The sequence below is a fragment of the Sturnira hondurensis genome, unplaced genomic scaffold, assembly GCF_014824575.4.
Source record: "Sturnira hondurensis isolate 20B ecotype Veracruz unplaced genomic scaffold, ASM1482457v3 Scaffold0002840, whole genome shotgun sequence".
Classification (NCBI taxonomy): domain Eukaryota; kingdom Metazoa; phylum Chordata; class Mammalia; order Chiroptera; family Phyllostomidae; genus Sturnira; species Sturnira hondurensis.
In genome coordinates, this window is record NW_028075471.1 from 10,077,749 (window position 1) to 10,099,375 (window position 21,627).

The 21,627-nt window shown below is 38.5% G+C and overlaps 1 protein-coding gene across 5 annotated transcripts in view; it reads right to left on the reverse strand.

The window, feature by feature from the left end:
* The window catches only part of LOC118983410 (cadherin-related family member 3-like), a 112,501-nt gene that overhangs the window by 15,303 nt on the left and 75,571 nt on the right, over positions 1–21,627 (reverse strand). For all 5 annotated transcript variants that reach the window (XM_037040863.1, XM_037040865.1, XM_037040862.1 and 2 more), the window contains 3 exons: positions 18,884–18,986; positions 14,680–14,778; positions 6,968–7,200 (listed from right to left, as the gene is read on the reverse strand). In XM_037040863.1, coding sequence (XP_036896758.1) covers positions 6,968–7,200; positions 14,680–14,778; positions 18,884–18,986 — 435 coding nt within the window. The remainder of the gene's footprint in view (positions 1–6,967; positions 7,201–14,679; positions 14,779–18,883; positions 18,987–21,627) is intronic.

A 21,627-nucleotide genomic window follows, 5' to 3' on the forward strand; every position in this document is an offset into this window, starting at 1 on the left:
AGGGCCCTGCAGAGGGGCACCAGGTTAGCTCTGCAGAGAGTGCAAGACCAGCCCTGAGGAAAGTGTGCTCCCTGCTAAATGAGTGCTGAACAGGAAGAGAGAAAAGCATACCAGTTGCCCCACCCCTAGGCCTGCTGCTACCAACAAGAACAGAAAAACCAGTTTGGCTAGTTTGAAACCAGCAAAAGGGTTTCTTATTTTTTGTTTTGTTTTTTTGTTAGTTAGTTTGTTTGATTTTTAAAGTAATTTTTTACTTTTCAACTTTTGTTATTTTTTTATCTCTCTCAATTTTTATTATCTATCAATAGATGTGGAAAAGGCATTTGCTACAGTGCAGCACACACTTATGATAAAAACACTCAGCAAAGTGGGAATAGAAGGAGCATTCCTCAATATAATAAAGGCCATATATGAAAGACCTACAGCCAACATCATACTCAATGGGCAAAAACTAAAAGCTTTTCCACTAAGATCAGGAACAAGACAAGGTTGTTCACTTTTACCACTTCTATTCAATATAGTATTGGAAGTCTTAGGCACAGCAATCAGACAAGAAAAAGAAATAAAAAAGCATCCAAATCAGAAAGGATGAAACAAAATTATCATTGTTTGCAGATGACATAATAGTGTACTGAGAAACTCCTATAGACTCCACCCCAAAACTGCTCAACCTAATAAATGAATTTGGCAAAACAGCGGGATACAAAGTCAATATCCAGGAATCAAAGGCATTTTTGTATACCAACAATGAAACAGCAGAAGCAGAAATCAAGAAAAATCCCATTCGATATAGCAAAAAGAAAAATAAAATACCTAGGAATAAATCTAACCAAGGAGGTAAAACACCTCTATGCAGAACATTACACAACACTGAAGAAAGAAATCAAGGAAGACACAAACAAATGGAAACATATACATGTTCATGGATCGAAAGAATTAACATCATCAAAATGTCCATACTACCCAAAGCAATTTATGGATTCAATGTAATACCTGTTAAAGTACCAATGGCATATTTCACAGACATAGAACAAACACTTCAAAAATGTTTATGGAACCATAAACACCCCTGAAGAGCTGCTGCAGTTTTGAGAAAGAAGAGCAAAGTAGGAGGGATCACAATACCTGATATCAAACTGTATTACAAGGTCACTGTAATCAAAACAGCCTGGTACTGGCATAAAAACAGGCACATGGACCAGTGGAACAGAGCAGAGAGCCCAGAAATAAACCCAAGTCACTGCAATCAATCAATATTCAACAAAAAAGGGGGCAACAACATAAAATGAAGTAAAAATAGCCTCTTCAACAAATGGTGTTGGGAGAACTGGACAGCTACCTGCAAAAAAATGAAACTCAAGCACCAACTTACACCATACGCAAAAATAAATTCAAGGTGGGTAAAAGACTTGAACATAAGCTGAAACACCATTAAAGTCCTAGAGGAGAACATTGGCAAGAAAATCTCAGATATTGCATGTAGCAACATTTTTACTGATATGTCCCCTAGAGCAAGGGACATAAAGGAAAGAATAAACAAATGGGATCTCATCAAAATAAAAAGCTTCTGCACGGCTAAACAAAACAGTATTAAAATAAAAAGAGAACCAACCATATGGGAAAAAATATTTGCCGGTAATACCTCAAACAAGATTTTAATCTCCAAAATATACAAGGAACTTACATGACTCCACTCTGAGAAGATAAGCAACCCAATTAAAAAACGGGCAAAAGACTTGAACAGGCACTTCTCCAAGGAGGACATTCAGAGTATCCAGAGACACATGAAAAGATGCTCAATATCACTAGCTATCAGAGAGATGCAAATTAAAAACCACAATGCGATACCACTTCACACCAGTCAGAATGGCCATCATAAACAAAGAAACAAACAACAAGTGTTGGAGAGGTTGTGGATAAAAGGGAACCCTAGTTCACTGTTGGTGGGATTGCAGACTGGTACAACCACTATGGGATAACAGTATAGAATTTTCAGAAAACTAAAAATGGATCTGCCTTTTGACCCAGTAATTCCACCACTAGAATTATATCCTAAGAACCCTGAATCACCAATCCAAAAGAACCTATGCACCCCAATGTTCATAGCAGCACAATTTACAATAGCCAAGTGCTGGAAACAACCTAGATGCCCATCAGTAAATGAACGGATCTAAAAACTACGGTACATTTACACAGTGGAATTATATGCAGCAGAAAGAAAGAAGCAGCTCCTACCCTCTGCTACAGCATGGATGAAACTGGAAAGCATCATGCTGAGTGAAATAAGCCAGGCAGTGAAAGACAAATACTATATGATCTCACCTTTAACAGGAACCTAAACACCAAAACAAATAAACAAGTAAAATATAACCAAAGACACTGAAATACAGGATGTGCTGACAGTGTCCAGAGGGGAGAAGGGAAGGAATTTCAAGGGGATTTCAGGAGAAAAGGGGAAGGGTTTACAGGAACAAGTATAAAAGACACATGGACAAAAACTAGGGGGGTGAAAATGGGAGGGAGCAGGAGAGGGCTGGGTGGGTGGGATGAGATGGTAGTAAAAAACAGAAAACTGTACTTAAATAACAACTAAAATTTAAATAATAATTAAGACATATATTTTGTCACACTTTCTTATAACCCAGGATGTTGTAAACAGAGAAAACATTCAATAAATGTTTGTTAAAAAAAAGAAGGAAATTTTGTAACTATGTAGGATAAGAGATGTTAACCAGCCTTATTGTGGTGACCATTTCACATTTATACAAATGTCAAATCATTATGTTGTACAGCTGAAACTAATATAATGTTATATGTCAACTGTACGTCAATTTTTCAGAAAACATAATTGAGAGAAAAGAAGGGGACTTCTGGTCAAGAAAAAACAGCTTGTCTTCTTGCATAACCACATCAAAATTACAACTAAACTATGGGACAAATATCACTCAGACACATCAAAAATTGAATGGAAGTCCCAAACTATGGAATTAAAGAAATCACATCCTTCCAGACTAGTAGGAGTGAGGATGCAGAGTCGGTGGATCTCACATCCATGTTTGGTGAATACAAATTCGAGAGGTATATCTCAAAAGCAAGGAGTCTCAGCCCCATACCAGGCCTCTCAGCCAAGGGTTCCAGTGCCAGGAAGATAAGATAATTTCTGGCTGCAAAAACCAGCAGGTATTGAGTGGGTGGAAGAAACTTCTACAGTTCCAAGCAGTTCCTCTTAAAGAACCCACACACAGTCTTATTCATACTTAGTCCCTAATAGCTCCAACACTGGGGTAGGAGCTTGAAAGGCACCAGTGGCATACAAGGAAAAACTAAAGTGTCGCGCATCAAGGCAGTGCTGGAGGACAGCTTTCTCCCAGACAGAATGGTGGGCAGAGGCCATAATCCCTTTTCTGAACCCTCCCCCAAAAGAGCCACAGAGCTGGCAGATGGGTGCCATTTCTGAGACCCTATCAATCTGGCTAAAACAATTTGCCCTGTCCTGGAAATCCCCTGAAACTCTGTAGCAACCAATTTATGGGCCTACTCAAGCAGTTAACAGTGGCTTTTCCATTTGAATAGCTGGTCTTGGCTCATGGTTCATAAAACTTCCTGAATCCTCTCAAACAAGCAACAGCCAAACTTAGTGAGTCCCCACTGCATACAACTTGTAAGTGGTCCAAGGCCTGGCAGTAGAAGCAGCCAGCCCAGTTTCATAGCTTGGCTTCACCTAGTAACCTACAAGCCCAGCACAAATAGCAGCCATCTCAGATTGCTTTATAGGTCATGAGGGGTGGCCTCAGGCAGAATGCAGGTGGAAGCAGGAGGGAGTTGTTGGGTGGTGGGTGAAGAAGTGAGAGGATTAAGAAGTACAAATAGGTAGTTACAGAACAGCCATGGGGACATAAAGTACAGTGTAGGAAATGGAGTAGCCAAGGAACTTAAATGCATAACCCATGGACATGAACAATAATGTGAGGATTGCCTGAGGGAGTCAGGTTGCTGTATGCAGGGGGCCAAAAGGGAAAAAATTGGGACATCTATAATAGCATAACCTATAAAATTCAGTTTTTAATATATTTTATTGATTAAACTATTACTGTTGTTCATTTTTTCTCTTTATTCCCCTCTGCTCAGCACTTTTCCTCCCACCAGCGCCCCTTCCATCTTTAGTTTATGTCCATGGGTCATACATATAAGTTCTTTGGCTTCATATTTTAAACTATTCTTAACCTCCCCCTGTCTATTTTCTGCCTACTATTTATGCTTCTAATTCCTTGTATCTTTTCTCCCATTCTTCCTCTTCCCCTTCCCCACTGATAACCTCCATGTGATCTCCATTTCTGTGATTCTGTACCCGTTCTACTTGTTTGCTTAGTTGGTTTTTGTTTTGTTTTGTTTTTTAGGCTTGGTTGTTGATAGTTGTGAGTTTGTTGTCATTTTGCTGTTCATAGTTTTGATCTTCTTCAATTTCTTAGATAAGTCCCTTTAACATTTCATATAATAAGGCCTTGGTGGTGATGAACTCATTTAACTTGAGCACATCTGAGAAGCACTTTATCTGTCCTTCCATTCTAAATGAAAGCTTTGCTGGATGGAGTAATCTTGGATGTAGGTCCTTGCCTTTCATGACTTGGAATACTTCTTTCGAGCCTCTTCTTACCTCCAAGGTTTCTTTTGAGAAATCAGCTGATAGTCTTATGGGAACTCCTTTGGAGGTAACTCTCTCCTTTTCTCTTGCTGCTTTTAAGATTCTCTCCTTATCTTTAATCTTGAGTAATATAATGATGATGTGCCTTGCTGTGTGCCTCCTTGGAGAAGTTCTCCTTCATTATGTTTTCAGATAAATTTTCCACTTCTTGCTCTTTCTCTTCTCCTTCTGGAACCCCTATGATTCAGATGTGGGACTGTTTAAAGTTGTCCCAAAGATTCCTAAAAGATCCCAAAGCCTCTCCATTTTTTTGAATTCTTGTTTCTTCATTCTGTTCTGGTTGAATGTATACTTCTTCCTTCTGCTCCAGATTGTTGACCTGAGTCCTGATTTCCTTCCCTTTTCCTTCCCTGTTTGTTCCCTGTATATTTAGCTTTATTTCACTTTGCATAGCCTTCACTTCTTCCTCTATTTTGCCACCATACTTAATCATTTCTGTGAGCATCCTGATTATCAGTGTTTTGACCTCTGCATCTGATAGTTTGGCTATCTCTTCATTGCTTAGTTCTATATTTGGAGCTTTGATCTGTATTTCATTTGGACCATATTTTTTTGTCTTGGTGAGCCTGTCACATAGTAAGGGGCAGAGCCTTAGGTATTTGTCAGAGTGGGGCAACCCACATTGCTGCATTGTGGCACTGTATGTGTGGAAGAGGTCTGAGAAGAAACAATGCTGCTTGCTCAGTTCTGGGCCGACTTTCAGTCACTCCCCCTGCTTCCCACAAGCAAATTGGGTTCTTCTGGTGCTGATTCCCAGGTGAGTGGGTTTCTGTACATTCTACGACCCTGTGGGTCTCTTCAATAGATTCTCCTGTGAGGTTGCAAGTTTCTCCTGCCACCACAGTTCCCACAAGTTTTTACAGTCAGAGGTTTTGAAACTTTCTTTTCCCATGCTGGAACCCTGTTTTGTGGAGTCTGTCTTGTTCCCCAGTTGTTCCTCCTGGTTTATCTGCACATGAATGTGGGACTGCCAGGTCCCCCAGCCACTGCCTCCCCTGCCCTAGTCTGCCAGCTGCCACCTTGCCATGTGTTCTCTCCACCCTGGCTACCCATCCACACCTTTCCTACCAGTCTGGGTGAATGTTTTTTCTTTAACTCTGGTTGTTGGACTTCCATCCAGTTCAATTTTCTGGCAGTTGTGGTTGTTTTTTGTTTTTTAATTTATTGTTGTCTTTCTTTTGGTCATGTGAGGAGGCAAAGTGTATCCAGCTACATCTCCATCTTAGACAGATCCCCCAATAAAATATAATTTTAAAAAAATAAGGAATAAATATATTTCTTCTCTGTCTTTAGCCAAAATATAAATTATTTTTATCAGAGAGTATCACAAAACATTGCTTTTTTATTTGCTTTCCCTCTCTTCTAATTTGTAATAAGTTAATGATAATTGCAAGTGCCATTATCCTATACTATTTTAGGAGTTTATAAATGCCTACAAGAAAAACTGCCACAGACACCTAACTATGGAGATCACTCTCATGGGTATTCTCCTGAGACAACCAAGATGTAAAATCTTGTCTACATGACCCTACTTCAGCCCCCATGAAATTCATTCTAACCGCTGGTGTGAATGGACCTGGTGTTTTCCTCACAATGACACATTCAGGAATCTTAATCACCACATAAGCAGCAAGCCAGGGGGCTTTGTGCAGTAAAAGGAATTGCATAATAAATCATAGGCCAGGTAAGGAATCTTAAAATATTTCAATTCTATTTCTATCTTTTCTCCAATGACAAAACCTTATAGTCATTCATAACATATACCATATTATCAACACAGCAGCATTCACTCTTGATATCTTTCAAGAGTCCCTAAAATAATTTAAGGCCCACACACACTTCCCCTACTGTGATGCCAAAATAATGCACTCTATTTAACTATCTTTGTTGAAAACATTACCTCCCAATGAGAAGCACCCTGGGTTTGAGTCCAGCTCTACAAACCCTGAGTAACTTCAGTTAATTTCCCTAAACTCTGTGCCTGAATTTTCTCACTTGTAGGTCGAAATGATAATAATATTGCCTTCCATGAAGACTTAATGAGAAGATTAACTACATCAACATATAAAATGTACCAAGAATAAGAGCTTGCATGTGATAAATGCTAGATGCATATTTGCAATTACTACAAAGTTTTTAATCTCGTGAGAATTACTGTTATTATTTGACCATGTTTCATTGTTATTGTTTGGCCATTTAAATTTTAATAAATTAGAACTTAATAGAGCATCTTTTTCACATCAAAACCTGAGGCTCTCTACTTACCATGGTCATCGCTGTGCGAGGGTGAACTCTGTCACAGTCCACAGCTTCCACTGTGAGGTTATACTGCTTCACAGTCTCATAGTCTGGCTGTGTGGTGAGCTCAATCATTCCAGAGAGAGGGTGAATCCAGAATATTTGTATGACTTGAATGTCACCACTGATTATTTTGTACGTAACACAATTTGGTGGGTAGTCTTCATCAATGGCAGTCACTCTTCCAACTTTGTAGAAAGCTGTCAATAACATTTATTAAGATTCATTCTTGTCATGCAGAGACACTACTTTAAAAAGATTAAGATGTCCTTGCCTTTGAAATGGTACCATAGTTTCTCAAAGGGTCAACCTGAATCCTTCTGGACAGTGAATGTGTTTGAAAAGCCCAACTCCACATAATGGAAGGTGACTTGACAGGCAGTCCTCTTCCACTTTAAACCACATGGCATACATCAAATGATATGAGTTAATAATAACTTTATACAATTAATAATTACTTACATGTCTTGCATGCTAATTTTCTACTGGACATTATGCTAAGATTAGCATCAGATAATGGTTCACAATACAGACTATAGAACTAGACTACCTAGGTTTCAAATCCCAGCTCTGCTACTTACTAGATGTAACTCAATGAAAAATTCTATAACCTCTCTGGCCCTCAAAGTTTTTACTGAAAACAAGGAATAATAACAGTACATATCATATAGACTTGTGAGGATTAAATAAGTTAAAATAAATATATGAAGTATTTAGAATAGTTCCTCATATATAATATTGATAAATGCTATATCAGAATTATTTATGCATATTATCTCACTGATCTTCTCAACAGCATTATGATATATGTACTAGTACTATCCCCATTTTACAGATAAGGAAAATGCAGTCCAGTCATCTTAAGTAACTTGCCCAAGGTCACAAAGCTAGTAATATTAGAGTCGGGAATCAAATCTGTATCTGCTGAAACTATAGCCCACATTTTAAATATATATTTGCTGTGATTTCAGTGTGTAGTTCCTCCAAATAATCTTTTAGGAGACAGTTGGGTGTGGTACATTGATTAAATTGATAGGTCCTCATTTTTTATCCTTCACACCATTATGGTCTTTGTCCTCCCATGTGACATGTTTTGGCTAATTGGATATTAATAACCCTGATAAGCAGAGGCCTGAGAAGTGCTCCAGTGGTTACACTTGCCTTGTCCCTTCCCCTTAATAGAGAACTGTCCCATGTCCCATGCTCTGAGAACATGCTCCAACCAGCCTGTTGGAGGACCAGGGAAGAGCCAGCCCATCAGTCACCTCTGCTGTGGCCAGGCTACATAGCAAAGAGCCAGTCCATTTCCACAATTTTTAGCAATCCCAGTCAAAACCAGAGAGACAGTTTAGCCAATTCTCAGGCTCATGGGCTAAATAAATGTTCATTGTTGTATTACTCTAATTTCGAGGAGGGGTTATTACATAGCATACTTATAGTAATAGACAACAGATATAATAGGCTTACCCCTCAACCATTTTTACTGAATTATAAACCCCAGTGTCAATACTATACCTCCTCCATGTAGTGAATACCACCACACAATGACTAGTTTCAACAACATGTGTATAGGACATTTTGGTTGCTGATAATCAAGACTGAAAAATTATAGTGCAAAAACAGTTTAATAGGGACACCACCACCTTCGGCCTCACAGGATTTCTTTCACAGTTTGTATCTTTCTTTCACAAAGGTTCATCGATCTCTGATAATGTCATTAAGTAGGCAATGAATACAGCTCAGAATACTGAAAACAGAGAAACACATTTATCAAAAAAATAATGCTTCATTATGGCAAATCTAGAGTATGATGAGTCTAACCTATTGCTTGTGTAAAAGCATCATTATTAAAAGTGTTACAACTGACAACCACATAAAACAGATTACGGGTAAAAGTGCCATCTTTATCATAGAGTTGTAGGCAAAGGTGATGTCATTTTTACATTTAACATCTAGTTAAGTATAACTGAAAGCTTATACTTCTATAGAAATAAAATTAACCTTTCAATAATACTAAAAGCTGTCTTGAGCATCTTTAGCTAAAGTTTAAAATAGAGTTAATTATGAAACTCTGTGACTCTGCCAAACATGTTTATCAAAAACTATTGAAAATGAAATATGGAGGACTTCCGCCAAGATGGAGGCATAGGTGGAAACACTGTGCCTTCTCCCACAACCAAGTTTGAATAAAACAAAGGTTTGGAGAAACAAAGACACAACCAAAGGACAGAAAATTGAATTATACGGAAGTCCGACTACATCTAACCGTTCAACTGGGACGGTAAGAGGGGCGGAGCCAGCAGCGAGCAGGGTTGGGCAGGACAGGGCCCCCCGACCCAGGCGCGCAGGCAGACGAGAACCAGCTGGGGTGCGGGGCAGACTGACCGCGGAAGCATATTCGCTCACAGTGAGACAGACCACGCAGGCCCCAGGGGGCGAGGGCTGACGGCGGTGGCACACTCGCGAGCAGTGGGACGAAACGCGTGGGCCAGGTGACGGCAGCAACTGCGGCACCGGTGAGGGCCGTGGCGGCAGGCGGCGGACAGGACGCCATAGTCCCTCTTTGACCCCGCCCCCAAATACAGCGTCACAACCCAGTGACTTAGTTGCCCTGCAATACCGGTGAGAGGGTGAGAGCCATTGTCGCTCTTTGACCCCCACCCCCACATACAGCGTCACAACCCAGCGACTTAGTTGCCCTTTGGCACCGGTGAGGGCCTGGGCGGCAGGCCGAAGACGGGACGCCAGAGTCCCTCTTTGACCCCGCCCCTACATACAGCGTCACAACCCAGCGACTTAGTTGCCCTGCAATACCGGTGAGAGCCATTGTCGCTCTTTGACCCCGCCCCCATATACAACGTCACAACCCAGCGACTTAGTTGCCCTGTTCTAGTGAACATTTTAGGGCTCTGATCCTGCTATGGAACAGGCACGAACAACCTGAAAGATGGCACAAGAAGAACTCAAAGTCCAAGAGCCAATAACTCTCAGCGACCAAGAAATTGCCAGCCTCTCAGAAGCACAATTCAAGACACTATTTATCAGGATGCTCACAGAACTGGTAGATTATAGTCACAAATTAGAGGAACATATGAAGGCTAAACTAATTGAAATGAAGGGAGATGCACAGGAAACCAATAGTGATGGAAAGGAAACGGGGACTCAAATCAATGGAATGGACCAGAAGGAAGAACAAAACATCCCACCAGAAAGGAATGAAGAAATGAGAATTCAAAAAAATGAGGAGAGGCTTAGGAACCTCCAGGACATCTTTAAACGTTCCAACATCCGAATTATAGGGGTACCAGAAGGGGGAAAGAAACAGCCACGAGTGGAAAACATATTTGAACAAATAATAAAGGAGAACTTCCCCAGTCTGGCAAAGGAAATAGACTTCCAGGAAATCCAGGAAGCTCAGAGAGTGCCAAAGAAGTTGGACCCAAGAAGGAACACACCAAGGCACATCATAATTACATTAGCCAAGACCAAAATGAAGGAGAGAATCCTAGAAGCATCAAGGGATAAGGGGACAGTCACCTACAAAGGAGTACCCATCAGACTGTCAGCAGATTTCTCAAAAGAGACCTTACAGGCAAGAAGGGGTTGGAAAGAAGTATTCCAAGTCATGAAATCCAAAGACCTACAGCCAAGATTGCTTTATCCAGCAAAACTTTCATTTAGAATGGAAGGGCAGATAAAGTGCTTCTCAGATAAGGTCAAGTTCAAGGAGTTCATCATTACCAAGCCCTTATTATATGAAATGCTAAAGGGACTTATATAAGAAAAAAAAAGATGAAAAATATTAACAGTGAAAGGACAGCAAACACACAGCTATTAACAACCACACCTAAAACAAAAGCAAACCAAGAGGACAGCTAGATCAGGAGTGGAACCATAGAAATGAAGAACACATGGAGGGTTAGAAACAGGAGGGTGGGAGGGGGAGAAGGGGGGAGAAGGCACAGAAAATAGCATAGATGGTAGGTAGAAAATAGATAGGGGGGAGGGCGAGAATAGTGGGGGAAATATAGAATCCAAAGAACTTGAGACACATGGTTATAAACTAAGGGGGGCAGAATGGTGGGGGAGGGAGGGTGTGGGTGGAAGGGATTGATGGGGGGGAATAGAACAACTGTAATGGTATAATCAATAAAATATATTTTAAAAAAATAAATAAATAAAAAATAAAAAAGTAAAATATAAGTAATTATAAAAAAAAAGAAAAAAGAAAATGAAATATGTTTTCCCTCATGACTTGCAACCCAGTATAATTAAATTTTTATGATTTTTTCTTCTAAATAATTTCTGATAAAGAGAATTTTTTGCCTATGCCCACCTCCCTTCAGAAGCTTTTTTGTCAACGAGAGATTTATTTATCCATCATATGCCATCAAATTTTTGTTTTACTTTAAAGATTATCAATTCCTATAATGCTGTTAGGAATTTTTTTAAAACCTTATATAATCCTCAAGGCACACTGAAACCCTTTGTCCTAATCAACACAGCACCAAAAAAAAAAAAAAAACCCCTTCCTTATTAATAGATTCTCTAATGTCCTCAAGGTCTATAGGCTAAATGTTCAATATTCTGAAAAAAAAATTTCAGAGTAGTTTTAGCTTTTTAATTCCCTCCCTTAAAGCAAATTGTCACTGAGTTGTGAAGAAGATATCATCTCCTCCTATGAATATCAGCTCAAAACACCAACCCTCCCTTAACTTTATTTTTCTTATGTACTCTGGTAGGGAAGATCAAGGAATTTTTTTTTAAATGGCAAGGAAAAAGTTTTGGCACATTGTAGGCACTCACCAAAAGTTGGTGGTTGTTATTTTTATTGTTGTTATTATTATTATTGTCAATACTGTTAAGGCTTTTGTTAGTATGTAGCATGTAGTAGCTTACATATTTATAAATATCATTTAATTCTTATCTCTATGTCATTATTATTGCAATCGCTATTCTGCCAATGAGAACTCAAAAGCACATGGAGGTTTAATGAACTACCTAAGATCATTCGACTAACAGTTGGCAGAAACAGATTTTGAATCTAGTTCTATTTGATTCCAGTGCTCATGGTTTCTCTGCTACATCGTGCTGCTCTTTTATGAAGAACTAGAAGTTTTCTCTCTGGTACAGATCAGTAGCCAAGCCATTTAGAGAATAGTACTAAAAAAATGGTCCTCTTATCTCTTCATATGAATTCACTAAACTTGTTTTCAGACTACTGGTGATTTCAGTCATCAAAATCAATACAAGAAAAGCAGCTTGAAATACTGAACAGGGAACTAGACCAGGAATTTGGAAGTCTGCATTTACTTATGATCTCAACCATTTACTGGCTGTGTGACCCAATTCTCTCTCCAGCCAAAATTTTCCTGTGGTAAAAGAAAGAGGTTGAATCTTTTTTTAATTTTTAGAGCGAGAGGACAGGAAGGAGAACGAGTGGGAGAGAAACATCTGGTTGCCTCTCATGGGTCCCCCACTGGGGACAAGGCCTGCAACCCAGGCATGTGCCCCGACTGGGAATCCAACCGGCGATCCTTTGCTTCACAGCCCCACATACAATCCACTGAGCTACACCAGCCAGGGCTGAATCTTCTGAGTCTTTCCAAATTAGCAGTGTTATAATTGAAAAATTCTAAATCTTTCAAATAAGCCATCAAGAAGGCTCACAGAAACCCTTCAGTAGGTAAAGTCTGTAGGTTTTTTCTTTTAGAGACCTTTGGTACCAGTGCTCAGACCCTCAGCTCCATATTCACAATTTATAAGCTAGAAGAGAATTTTTAAAATGTGAACTATTTAACTTCTGCATAAAGACCCATCACAAAACTCTTAATAAAACTCCCTAGAGCAAGAAGACTACCACAAGGGAGTCTTCTCCCTTGTGGGAGAACTGAGAGACTACAAAGGGAGGAAAAACATTAAGGTCATGAGCCTCTATTAACAAAATATTACTCATAAATTAATACTGAGTACTTGTGAAATGATAACAAAATTCCATGGACAGGGAGCAGAATACTGTATACAATAATTCAGTTTATATGGATTTTTCTGGAATTACCTGATTGTAAATCATAGGATTCCATTGTATTATGCTCCAAAACTAGGACCATAGGTGTGCATTTATTTTACAGGGGGTTTTAAGAGTTTGTCCAAAATTGCACGGTGAGGCAAACAAAGAATAAAAATCTAAAAACTACATGGGTTTTTTTACTTCCTAGTCTCTCCTTAGGTCTAATTAATGTAGTTGTCTGCTAAGGAAATAAGTTGGTTTGAAGTAGTGGGTTCTACCTGGTGATGTTCTGGCAAATGATTAACAACCAACTCTCTGAAAAAAAAAGAATGCATGCATGCATGAACATACGTCTACATAAATACAAAGCTTATTATAAATTTTACTAATATAAGAAATATATAACATGAAATGTACAAATAATAAATTGCACAATATTCTTTATTGTGAGTTCCCATGTGGACAACTGATTCTCACAGAATGCTTTGAATTTTTCCTAACTCCCCTATCCATACCCATTTTACGACTGTAATTAACAAATGATAATAGTTCCAGCCTGAATGTTAATGTTTTCCTTATGTTAAAGAATAAGGTGAAAAGTGAAACAATGTCAGAGCTTCACTAGTTTATTAATCATGCAAATGACTTCTTCACTGAATTGGATAATAGTTTTTACTTTCCAGAAGAATATTCCCTCAATTTTTGTAATAATCATTAAAAATAATGAATCAAGCCCTTGTGTGCAGTATTTGCCTATTTCCATGGTATAAAAACTCCCACAATTACCAATTTATCAACATAATAATACTAAGCTGGGAAGAGAGGTGTAGTAGCAAACTGTTTTATATACAGAATTTCACCATGCAGATCAAATAGATGTAAATAACCTCAAAGGTACAGACACTAGTGAAATGTAGTAACATATTTAAGAAGTGCTGAGTTTTCCGAGTATTTACTAATTTTGTTTTTAAAATAACTTATGCAACTAAGTTTATATAATTTTGTTTTTAATGACCGTAATAATCAGGTTATAAAATTACTGAAAATTTAATAAATGGCTCCTGTGAGCAAGTATTATCATTTGACTTTGCACACAACTTGAAGTAGGCAAGCTAAGCCTGGATGACCCACCATCCAGAGGTGCTGAGGAAGGGATATGTTCCTCCCCTGGAGTGACAAAAGATACAAGCATTACCTCTGCTGTCCCTCTAAACCTAACGTTCCTTGGTTTGTGCTAGTAAATATGTCCTAATTCATTTCTAACTCATGGCTCAGAAAGGAGCCTGATCAAGATCTTGACTCTGGTCCTGAAATTTGACTTTACATGTTCACAGGATATAAACTGCATGGACAATGGCCCCATTGTTCCTACTGTCTTTACATTGGACCTAATTCAGAGGCAAAAGAGAAGAGAAATTGAATAAAATAATTACCACACTTATTTGTTCATTACAAAAATCTGAGATCTTACATGAAATCACAAGGGAGCCCTTGGGTAACTGTCAGGGTGATACACTGAGGTCATTACCAATTTCAAGTTTTCTGAAGGCCTGGAGCCCCATAAAGATCCCTCATCTCCTTGTGTTTTGTCTTCTTTTCATTGCTCACTCATTTGTGATCTGGTAGAATTTTCCTTGTGCTTCAACACCATGAAAGGGTGATCTCTCACCTCTTGATGTTTCCGGAACAGAGAAGGAATAGTATGCAGCTTTAAACACAGGGCTGAAATCATTGGCTGGAGCAATCTGTACAATGATCGTCACAGTCACTGTAAAGGTAACAGTGAATAAATGCTTCGTTAGGCTGGTAGTTTTAGTCTACAGAAAAGCTGAATGTGCCCGCAGCAACAGGCTCACTGGAGGATTTTGAAACTACAATGGGATTCTGTCTGGTTCCAAATAATCCCTGTCCTGTGACTCTGCATTCTCAAGGGACACAAATGAATTCTAGCCAAAGCAATTAGTCAAAGATATATAATGCCTGCATGTCATATTTTATACAATAGTGATATATGTGTGTATATCATTTATAAATGTGTAGTTTTACATTTTACAAAAGAGAGTTTATAGTGTTTTTCATGAGTACAATCTTCTTTTTTTTACAGTAAACATTCATTTTTTTAGTCTTTATTTTTATTTAATTCTTGTTCAAGTACAGTTTTCTGTCTTATATTCCCAGCCCTGCCCACTCCCTGCCCAGTGCTCCCCACCTCCCTCCCATTTCTGCCCCCAATCTTCTTAATTAGAGAATTTCTTAGGGTGCCACTCTCATCTCAGCATATGACAGTCTACATTCTGCTTTTACTGTATATCTTAGGAGGTGAAATGGAAGGAGACTCAGAAAATGCACGTTCAAGGAGTGGCTTTAACATATGCTATCTATGGCCTTTAAATAGCTTAACTTCTCAGAGGCTCAGTTTCTTGATCAATAGAAAAGGAATAACATCAGTTTTAATCTTTCACTTTTCACAGAGTGTGAAGGCAAAATGAGATTATGCTCAAGAAGGCTTTCTTTTATTTTTTAAATATATTTTATTGATTACGCTATTACAATTGTCTCAATTTCCCTCCTTCACTCCCCTCTTCCTTATACACCCCCTCACACCCACATTTGCCCCCTTTAGTTCATGTCCATGGATCATATATATAAGGTCTTTGGCTTCTACATTTCCTATACTATTCTTACTCTCCCCCTTTCTATTTTCTACCTACCATCTATGCTACTTATTCTTTGTACCTTTTCCCCCCTCACTTCCCCTCCCACTCTCCTATTGATAATCCTCCATGTAATCTCTATTTCTGTGGTTCTGTTCCTACTCTAGTTGTCTGCTTAGTTTGCTTTTGTTTCTGCTTTAGGTGTGGTTGTTAATGATTGTGAGTTTACTTACACTACAAAAAGTTAAGTAAAATAGTATATTTTACTCATCTCTGCCAGATGTTTGTGTATAGTATGCCATAGAAAAGGAATGTGCATTTGAGACCCACAGGCTCACACTAACCAGAAAGTAGTAAAAAAAGAAGGGATTTGATAATTAAACATAAAAGGAAGCAAATTGCAAAGAAAAAAAACTTTTTGTAATAAAAATAAAATAATAACTTACTATGCAAGGCATTAGTAGTACTTTTTGTCCACATTTTACAGACGAAGAAACTGAGGTTCTCAGAATCAAGTAGTTTGCTAACTCACACAGCTAATAAGTTGTGGAGTGGGTATTGAATTTTATTGTGTCTACCAACACCTCTGAAAATATCTTCCCTGAAAGGCTTAATATGTCAAATTCAAAATGATTAAAAGGTTTCTTTCTGGTGAGACTTCATAGGGTTTCTTATATAACATTCTGTATTTTGAATGTCCTAGTTATGTATTGCTACCTACAGTTATTTGACCCTAAAATTTCTATTTAGTGGATTATCTTGTAGAAATCATGTTCTGAAGAACCCTTATATATTTTATCTCCATGAAATCTTTTCCAACTTGTGTCAAACAAAAATTTTAGGCTTGGATCTATAAAACATTCAGCTTTAGAGAATCTGTGGCATTCTTGGTATTTTGGTATTTATGATTGTGTGTAATTTTTTAAGAACAGGGTCTAGAGTTTTTATCAGCATCTCAAATGTATCAATGACCACCAAGTAAGGTTAAGAAAGAAGCACTGCTCAATGGAGATAAGTGATTTATGTGAAAGCCTCTGAGTTTCCTTCACTAAATCCTATTCAAGTGTTTTTCCAGCTCTGTTATTACTATGATTTTTACTGTATCCATAAAGACTCAAAACTGTGTTAATTACCTGGCCTATAAAAATAGATGGAACCATGTTTGGGATGTTAAAAACTCTCTTCATGAGCAGTTGTGAATATGTGGGTGTGTGAGGACCAGAGAGAATGTAGATTATTACTGTGATTTTTTTTCTCTCTGTATTGGAGAAAGGCTCAAATCTGATGAGAGGAACAGATTCTTTAGTTGATTATTTAGGCCAATAGGATGAAAACAAGAAATGTAAGAAATCATATTCTTCCTGAAAGATCAATCAGACTATGTAATAGCCTTTTACACAGAATACAACTTCACCAGTGGGGAACAGAGAAAACGCAACAGGAACACTTCTGGGCATACTGGTATGTTTGTCATGATGTGTCCCTGTTCCCTACACATCACTTCTCAACAGAGTTGGGTCACTTAAGTCTAAAAATCACATTTGTAAACTCAGCCCCATTAAAACTCTTATATCTGTTAGTCAAGAGGGATTTAAAGAACTTTAGATTTGTTGCTTGAAGTTCAGCATTAAGTTCTCTCTGGTTGCAAACCTGTAGACACATACCATCATTCTGCCTTCCTACATCCATGACAAAGTACTTTCCCACTGCTTCCAGATGCAACCTCAGAATTCTTCTCACCTCAGTGACCAGGCAAACACTACCAACAGATCAGAGTTGGCAAGAGATAAAACCCAAGCGCCACTCCTGTTCTAGGCCCTCCCTCACCAAGCATTGACATTTTACTGTAAAGCCTATATTCAAAACCCCCAAACCCACATCTTCTTAAATGCCTTTGATGCCAATCACTTACTAGATCACTTACTACCATTATGTTCTGGATACAATAGACACCTGATATTAATAATGGTTGTATCCAGAAATTTTTGCAAATCCCTATTTTCTTGCAACAAATTCACCCTTAAAGTGTATTTGAACATGTAAATGACTCCTTGGGGCACTCAATGTGAGTTTTCATTTATACAACAAGAAACAGAGAGAAGTAGGTGTCAAGCGGTTGGCTAAGCTTACTCACTAGCTACACATTCTGCTCTGGATCTACAGCAAACAATCATATTTGTGCCTTAGGGTGTTTTACAGCCAGCAAAGGACAGGCTGTTAATTCCACACATGTCAAAAGACTGTGACCATGCCATCTGCATGGGTTTAATCTCTGTGCACCAAAGACTAATTCTAGCTAACACAGACTAACCAAAAATGATGCAACAATTATAAGAAAACCAAATGGCAGAGGGGTTGACCATTCTTTGCCCTTTCATATAAGAAAAGAGCTGTGGAACTTGGCAAGTGGCCTGTGTTTTGCATCAACAATGACTCTATGTATATCATGTAAAAATATTCCAATTAAATACAAAAAAGCATCCAAATACCTGTATGTTTTATACTTTATGTCACCCAATATCTGGGTCTTTCCAAAAAAGAGATATTTGGCACTACTAAATGTTATGGACTGAATATCTGTGTTTCTCCACAATTCATAGGTTAAAACTTATGTTCCCAATGTGATGGTATTTAGAGGAGGGCCTTAGGGAGGTAATTAGAGTCTAAGAGTGGAATCCTCATAAAAGGGATTAGAGCCCTTACAAAAGTGACCCCAGGGAGCTCCCCCATGCCTTCTGCCATGTGAAGCTACAGTGAGAAGGCAGATACTTATGACCTAGGAAGTGAATTTCCCCAGGCACCAGATCTGCTAGCATTTTCCCACCTCCAGACTCTGAGAAATAAATTTATATTGCTTATAAGCCACTCCAACTAGAGTATTTAGCAGCCTAAAAAGACTAAGACACTAGACATAAAGTCATTTAAGAGCCGATCATAAAGGGTGGGCTCTGCACATCCTCTACCACTTCCAGCATCAAAGATCTCTAGGCAGACCTGTGTTTAAGAAAGTATGTATTTCTGAAGGTGGTGCTAGCAGTTGAAAAAGACTTCCTGGATCTAATGATAACTTCCAACAGGAGTCTATTTAATTATCTTTTTCCTTCTTTGCCTTACTTAAGAAAACTGTCCCAGAAATAATGAATCTTTATATTTTAAAAACTAAAATCAAGAGTGTAAAGTACCTCACTTAATGTTCCCTGAAAAGTTTATCAAGCTTACCTGTATGGGAAGGATGTAGATCATCAAATACTGAAATTGTCATTTCATAAATATGTCCAGCTGCAATCATTTTTGGGCTTTCATAATCCATTCCTTTGGAAACCTTTTAGAACAAAATCATTTCAGGAGAAGGGCCTGACTTTTTAAATGTACATGTTTTAAGTAATAAGTCATTCTGAAAAAGGCAAGAGTATGGACATTTTAACTCAAAAAAGATGGCATCAGAATATGTTTGAGAATGGTCAAAGTGTGACACAGAAGGAAGCATTTTATAGGACACAGAGACACCTTTGATTTCCTTCCAGAGCAACCTACTTTTAGATAAAGCATTGTGGCATAATAGGAAAAGAGCATGGGTCACATCCTGCCTTTAATATGTGCTAATTGTGTGACCTTTGGCAAAATATTTCAAAAGAGAAAATATTTTGAAAGTACTTTGTAATTAAAAAACACTATAATAAATGTACATTATTCCTATCATTACCATGTACTCAACATTTTAAAAACATCTATTGAATACTAATTAAGTTCCAGGTTTAGTTGAAGGCATTAGGAATATAACAATAAATATGACTGCAGAGCAAAGACTTGAAAACAGCCCTAATATAAGAGCATTGGCACAAAACTCAGTTGCACATGACCTTGAATACCCAAGTGTTTGGTAAAAACAACATTTTAAAAAATAGTATCTGATTCATATATTCATTTATTTATTATTCAAGTATATTGAGTATCCAGTATGCACTGAGCATTATAGAAGGTGCTGCTATACAAAAATCAACCACTCAGAAAAAGACCAACAACTAAATAGGCAGTTATAATAGAATCTAACAAGTGTCTGACAGGGAAAGCAGAACTTATAATGTGAGCTCATACCCAGGAAAACTAAGCCAGTTATGGTAATGAAGGAAAGCTTATAGAAATAAGTAATATTTAAAACTTAAAGGATAATTATGAAAACATAAAACTTAATTAGAGGTAGGTGATGGGTAGAAAGAGTTATTCATAAATAGAGAAAGCATATGTGGGGGCTCAAATGTTAGTTGGCATCATATTTATAAAACTTCCATCTTTATTCAAATTTCATTTTAAAAGAATAACAGTTTGGCATTGCATTTCAAAAAGAATATAACACAGAAAATCTCTTAACTCAGTGACTAAACTTCCAAAATTCACAACATATGCAAAAACTCAGCTTGTGTCTCTTGAAGTTTGTCTAGAAAATTTAGGATTAGGATCAAAGCAAAAGAGAGGTCATTAATGGCTTTCTCTGCCATATCTTCTGGCTAAGAGGAGTGTTTAGTTCTGTTTTGGTTAAGGAACAATCATGCCAAATAACAAGGATTGACACTCTGAAATAAAGACCTGTGAAAAGTAGGAGTTAGAAGAAAGGATTTCTTCCAAGGCAGAATCTCATTATAAGAGGCAGAAAAAAGCTTATTGTGTTCACCCTCCACCACTGGAAAGTCTCCAGAGAATAAAAAAAAGGAGGAGCTGAACTACCACTGCCAATTCCAAAAGGATGTCATTAAAGTACATGGAGTCACATGGAGTTATTTCTGATGAAAGTAGCACAAATTTTTTAGCTCTGATTTAATTCTCCAGCTAAGTAGAAAACAAGTTATTTTGTGCTCATTACAAAAAAAAAAAAAAGGAAAAAAAGATAGCAGCAGAGTAGGAGGATATATCACACACCTCCTCCCAGAACCAAATTGGAAATAAAACTAAAGAGGAGACTAGACACCTGAAATAAACCAAAGACAAGCCCCCAAAAAGAGGCCCTTAATTAAGAATGGGGAAAAAAGAAAACACCACAGACATTAGGAAAGATAAGGTCATTAAAGGGACTGGCCCATTCACAAGGGCAGAGGGCCAAGATGGTGGTGCAGCTGGAGGAGCCTCCCCCTGAAAGGAGAAAAGTAGGGAACACAAACCAAGCTCCCAAACACAGAGCACCAGTGCCAGAATCAGCAGACCACATAGCACCCAGTGGTGAAAGGATGCAGGGTTTGTCTCTGCTGGGGAGAGGTGAGGCCTGTAGGAGACAAAGCCACTATTCCTTTCTATTTCTTAATTCTTGAAGAAGCCAAAGCACAAGTCTTATGTTCTCAACCACTCACCTTGGGCCTCAGCAAAGGGAAGGCAGCATGAACTGCAGTCTTGCAGAGAGGATCTAGTATGAGAGGAACGGGGGAGTGATGTGGAGGAACAGCTGTGGGTCTGTTGGTGCCAGGATATACCTGGATTCCTCAGCTGCCATCTTGCTTGAGAAGAGCAAGCCCCTCCCATGGGGGAAAGCAATTATCATACCCTGTGGGATATCACTCACCCCACCCACACTCTGCAATCCTGCTCCCTCCACCCTACATCTTTTTTTCCCACTTTTATGTGGTTTGTTCTGTGTGGTTTTTTTCCTTTTTTCCTTCTTTTCTCCCATCCTGCATTTTAACCCCTATTGAGGAGTAAGCAGCAGACTCAAGGGTGTCAGATACTGGCTGTAGGACACAGCTGTACCATATAATCTCCCAAGAAACAGACTGGCACTTCCCCCTCATGGAACAGCCATAGAAACACCCTCCCGGTTTCCAGCACACCCAAAACCTGCACCCTGGGGGCCCCACCCTGCCTGATTACAAGGAAATACTCCTGAACAAACTCAGACCAGTAGCTCGGGGGTGGAGGAATATACCAACCATCTTTCCTGAAGTGTGAAAGGCACCTGCCACAGGAGATTTAAAAGTCTC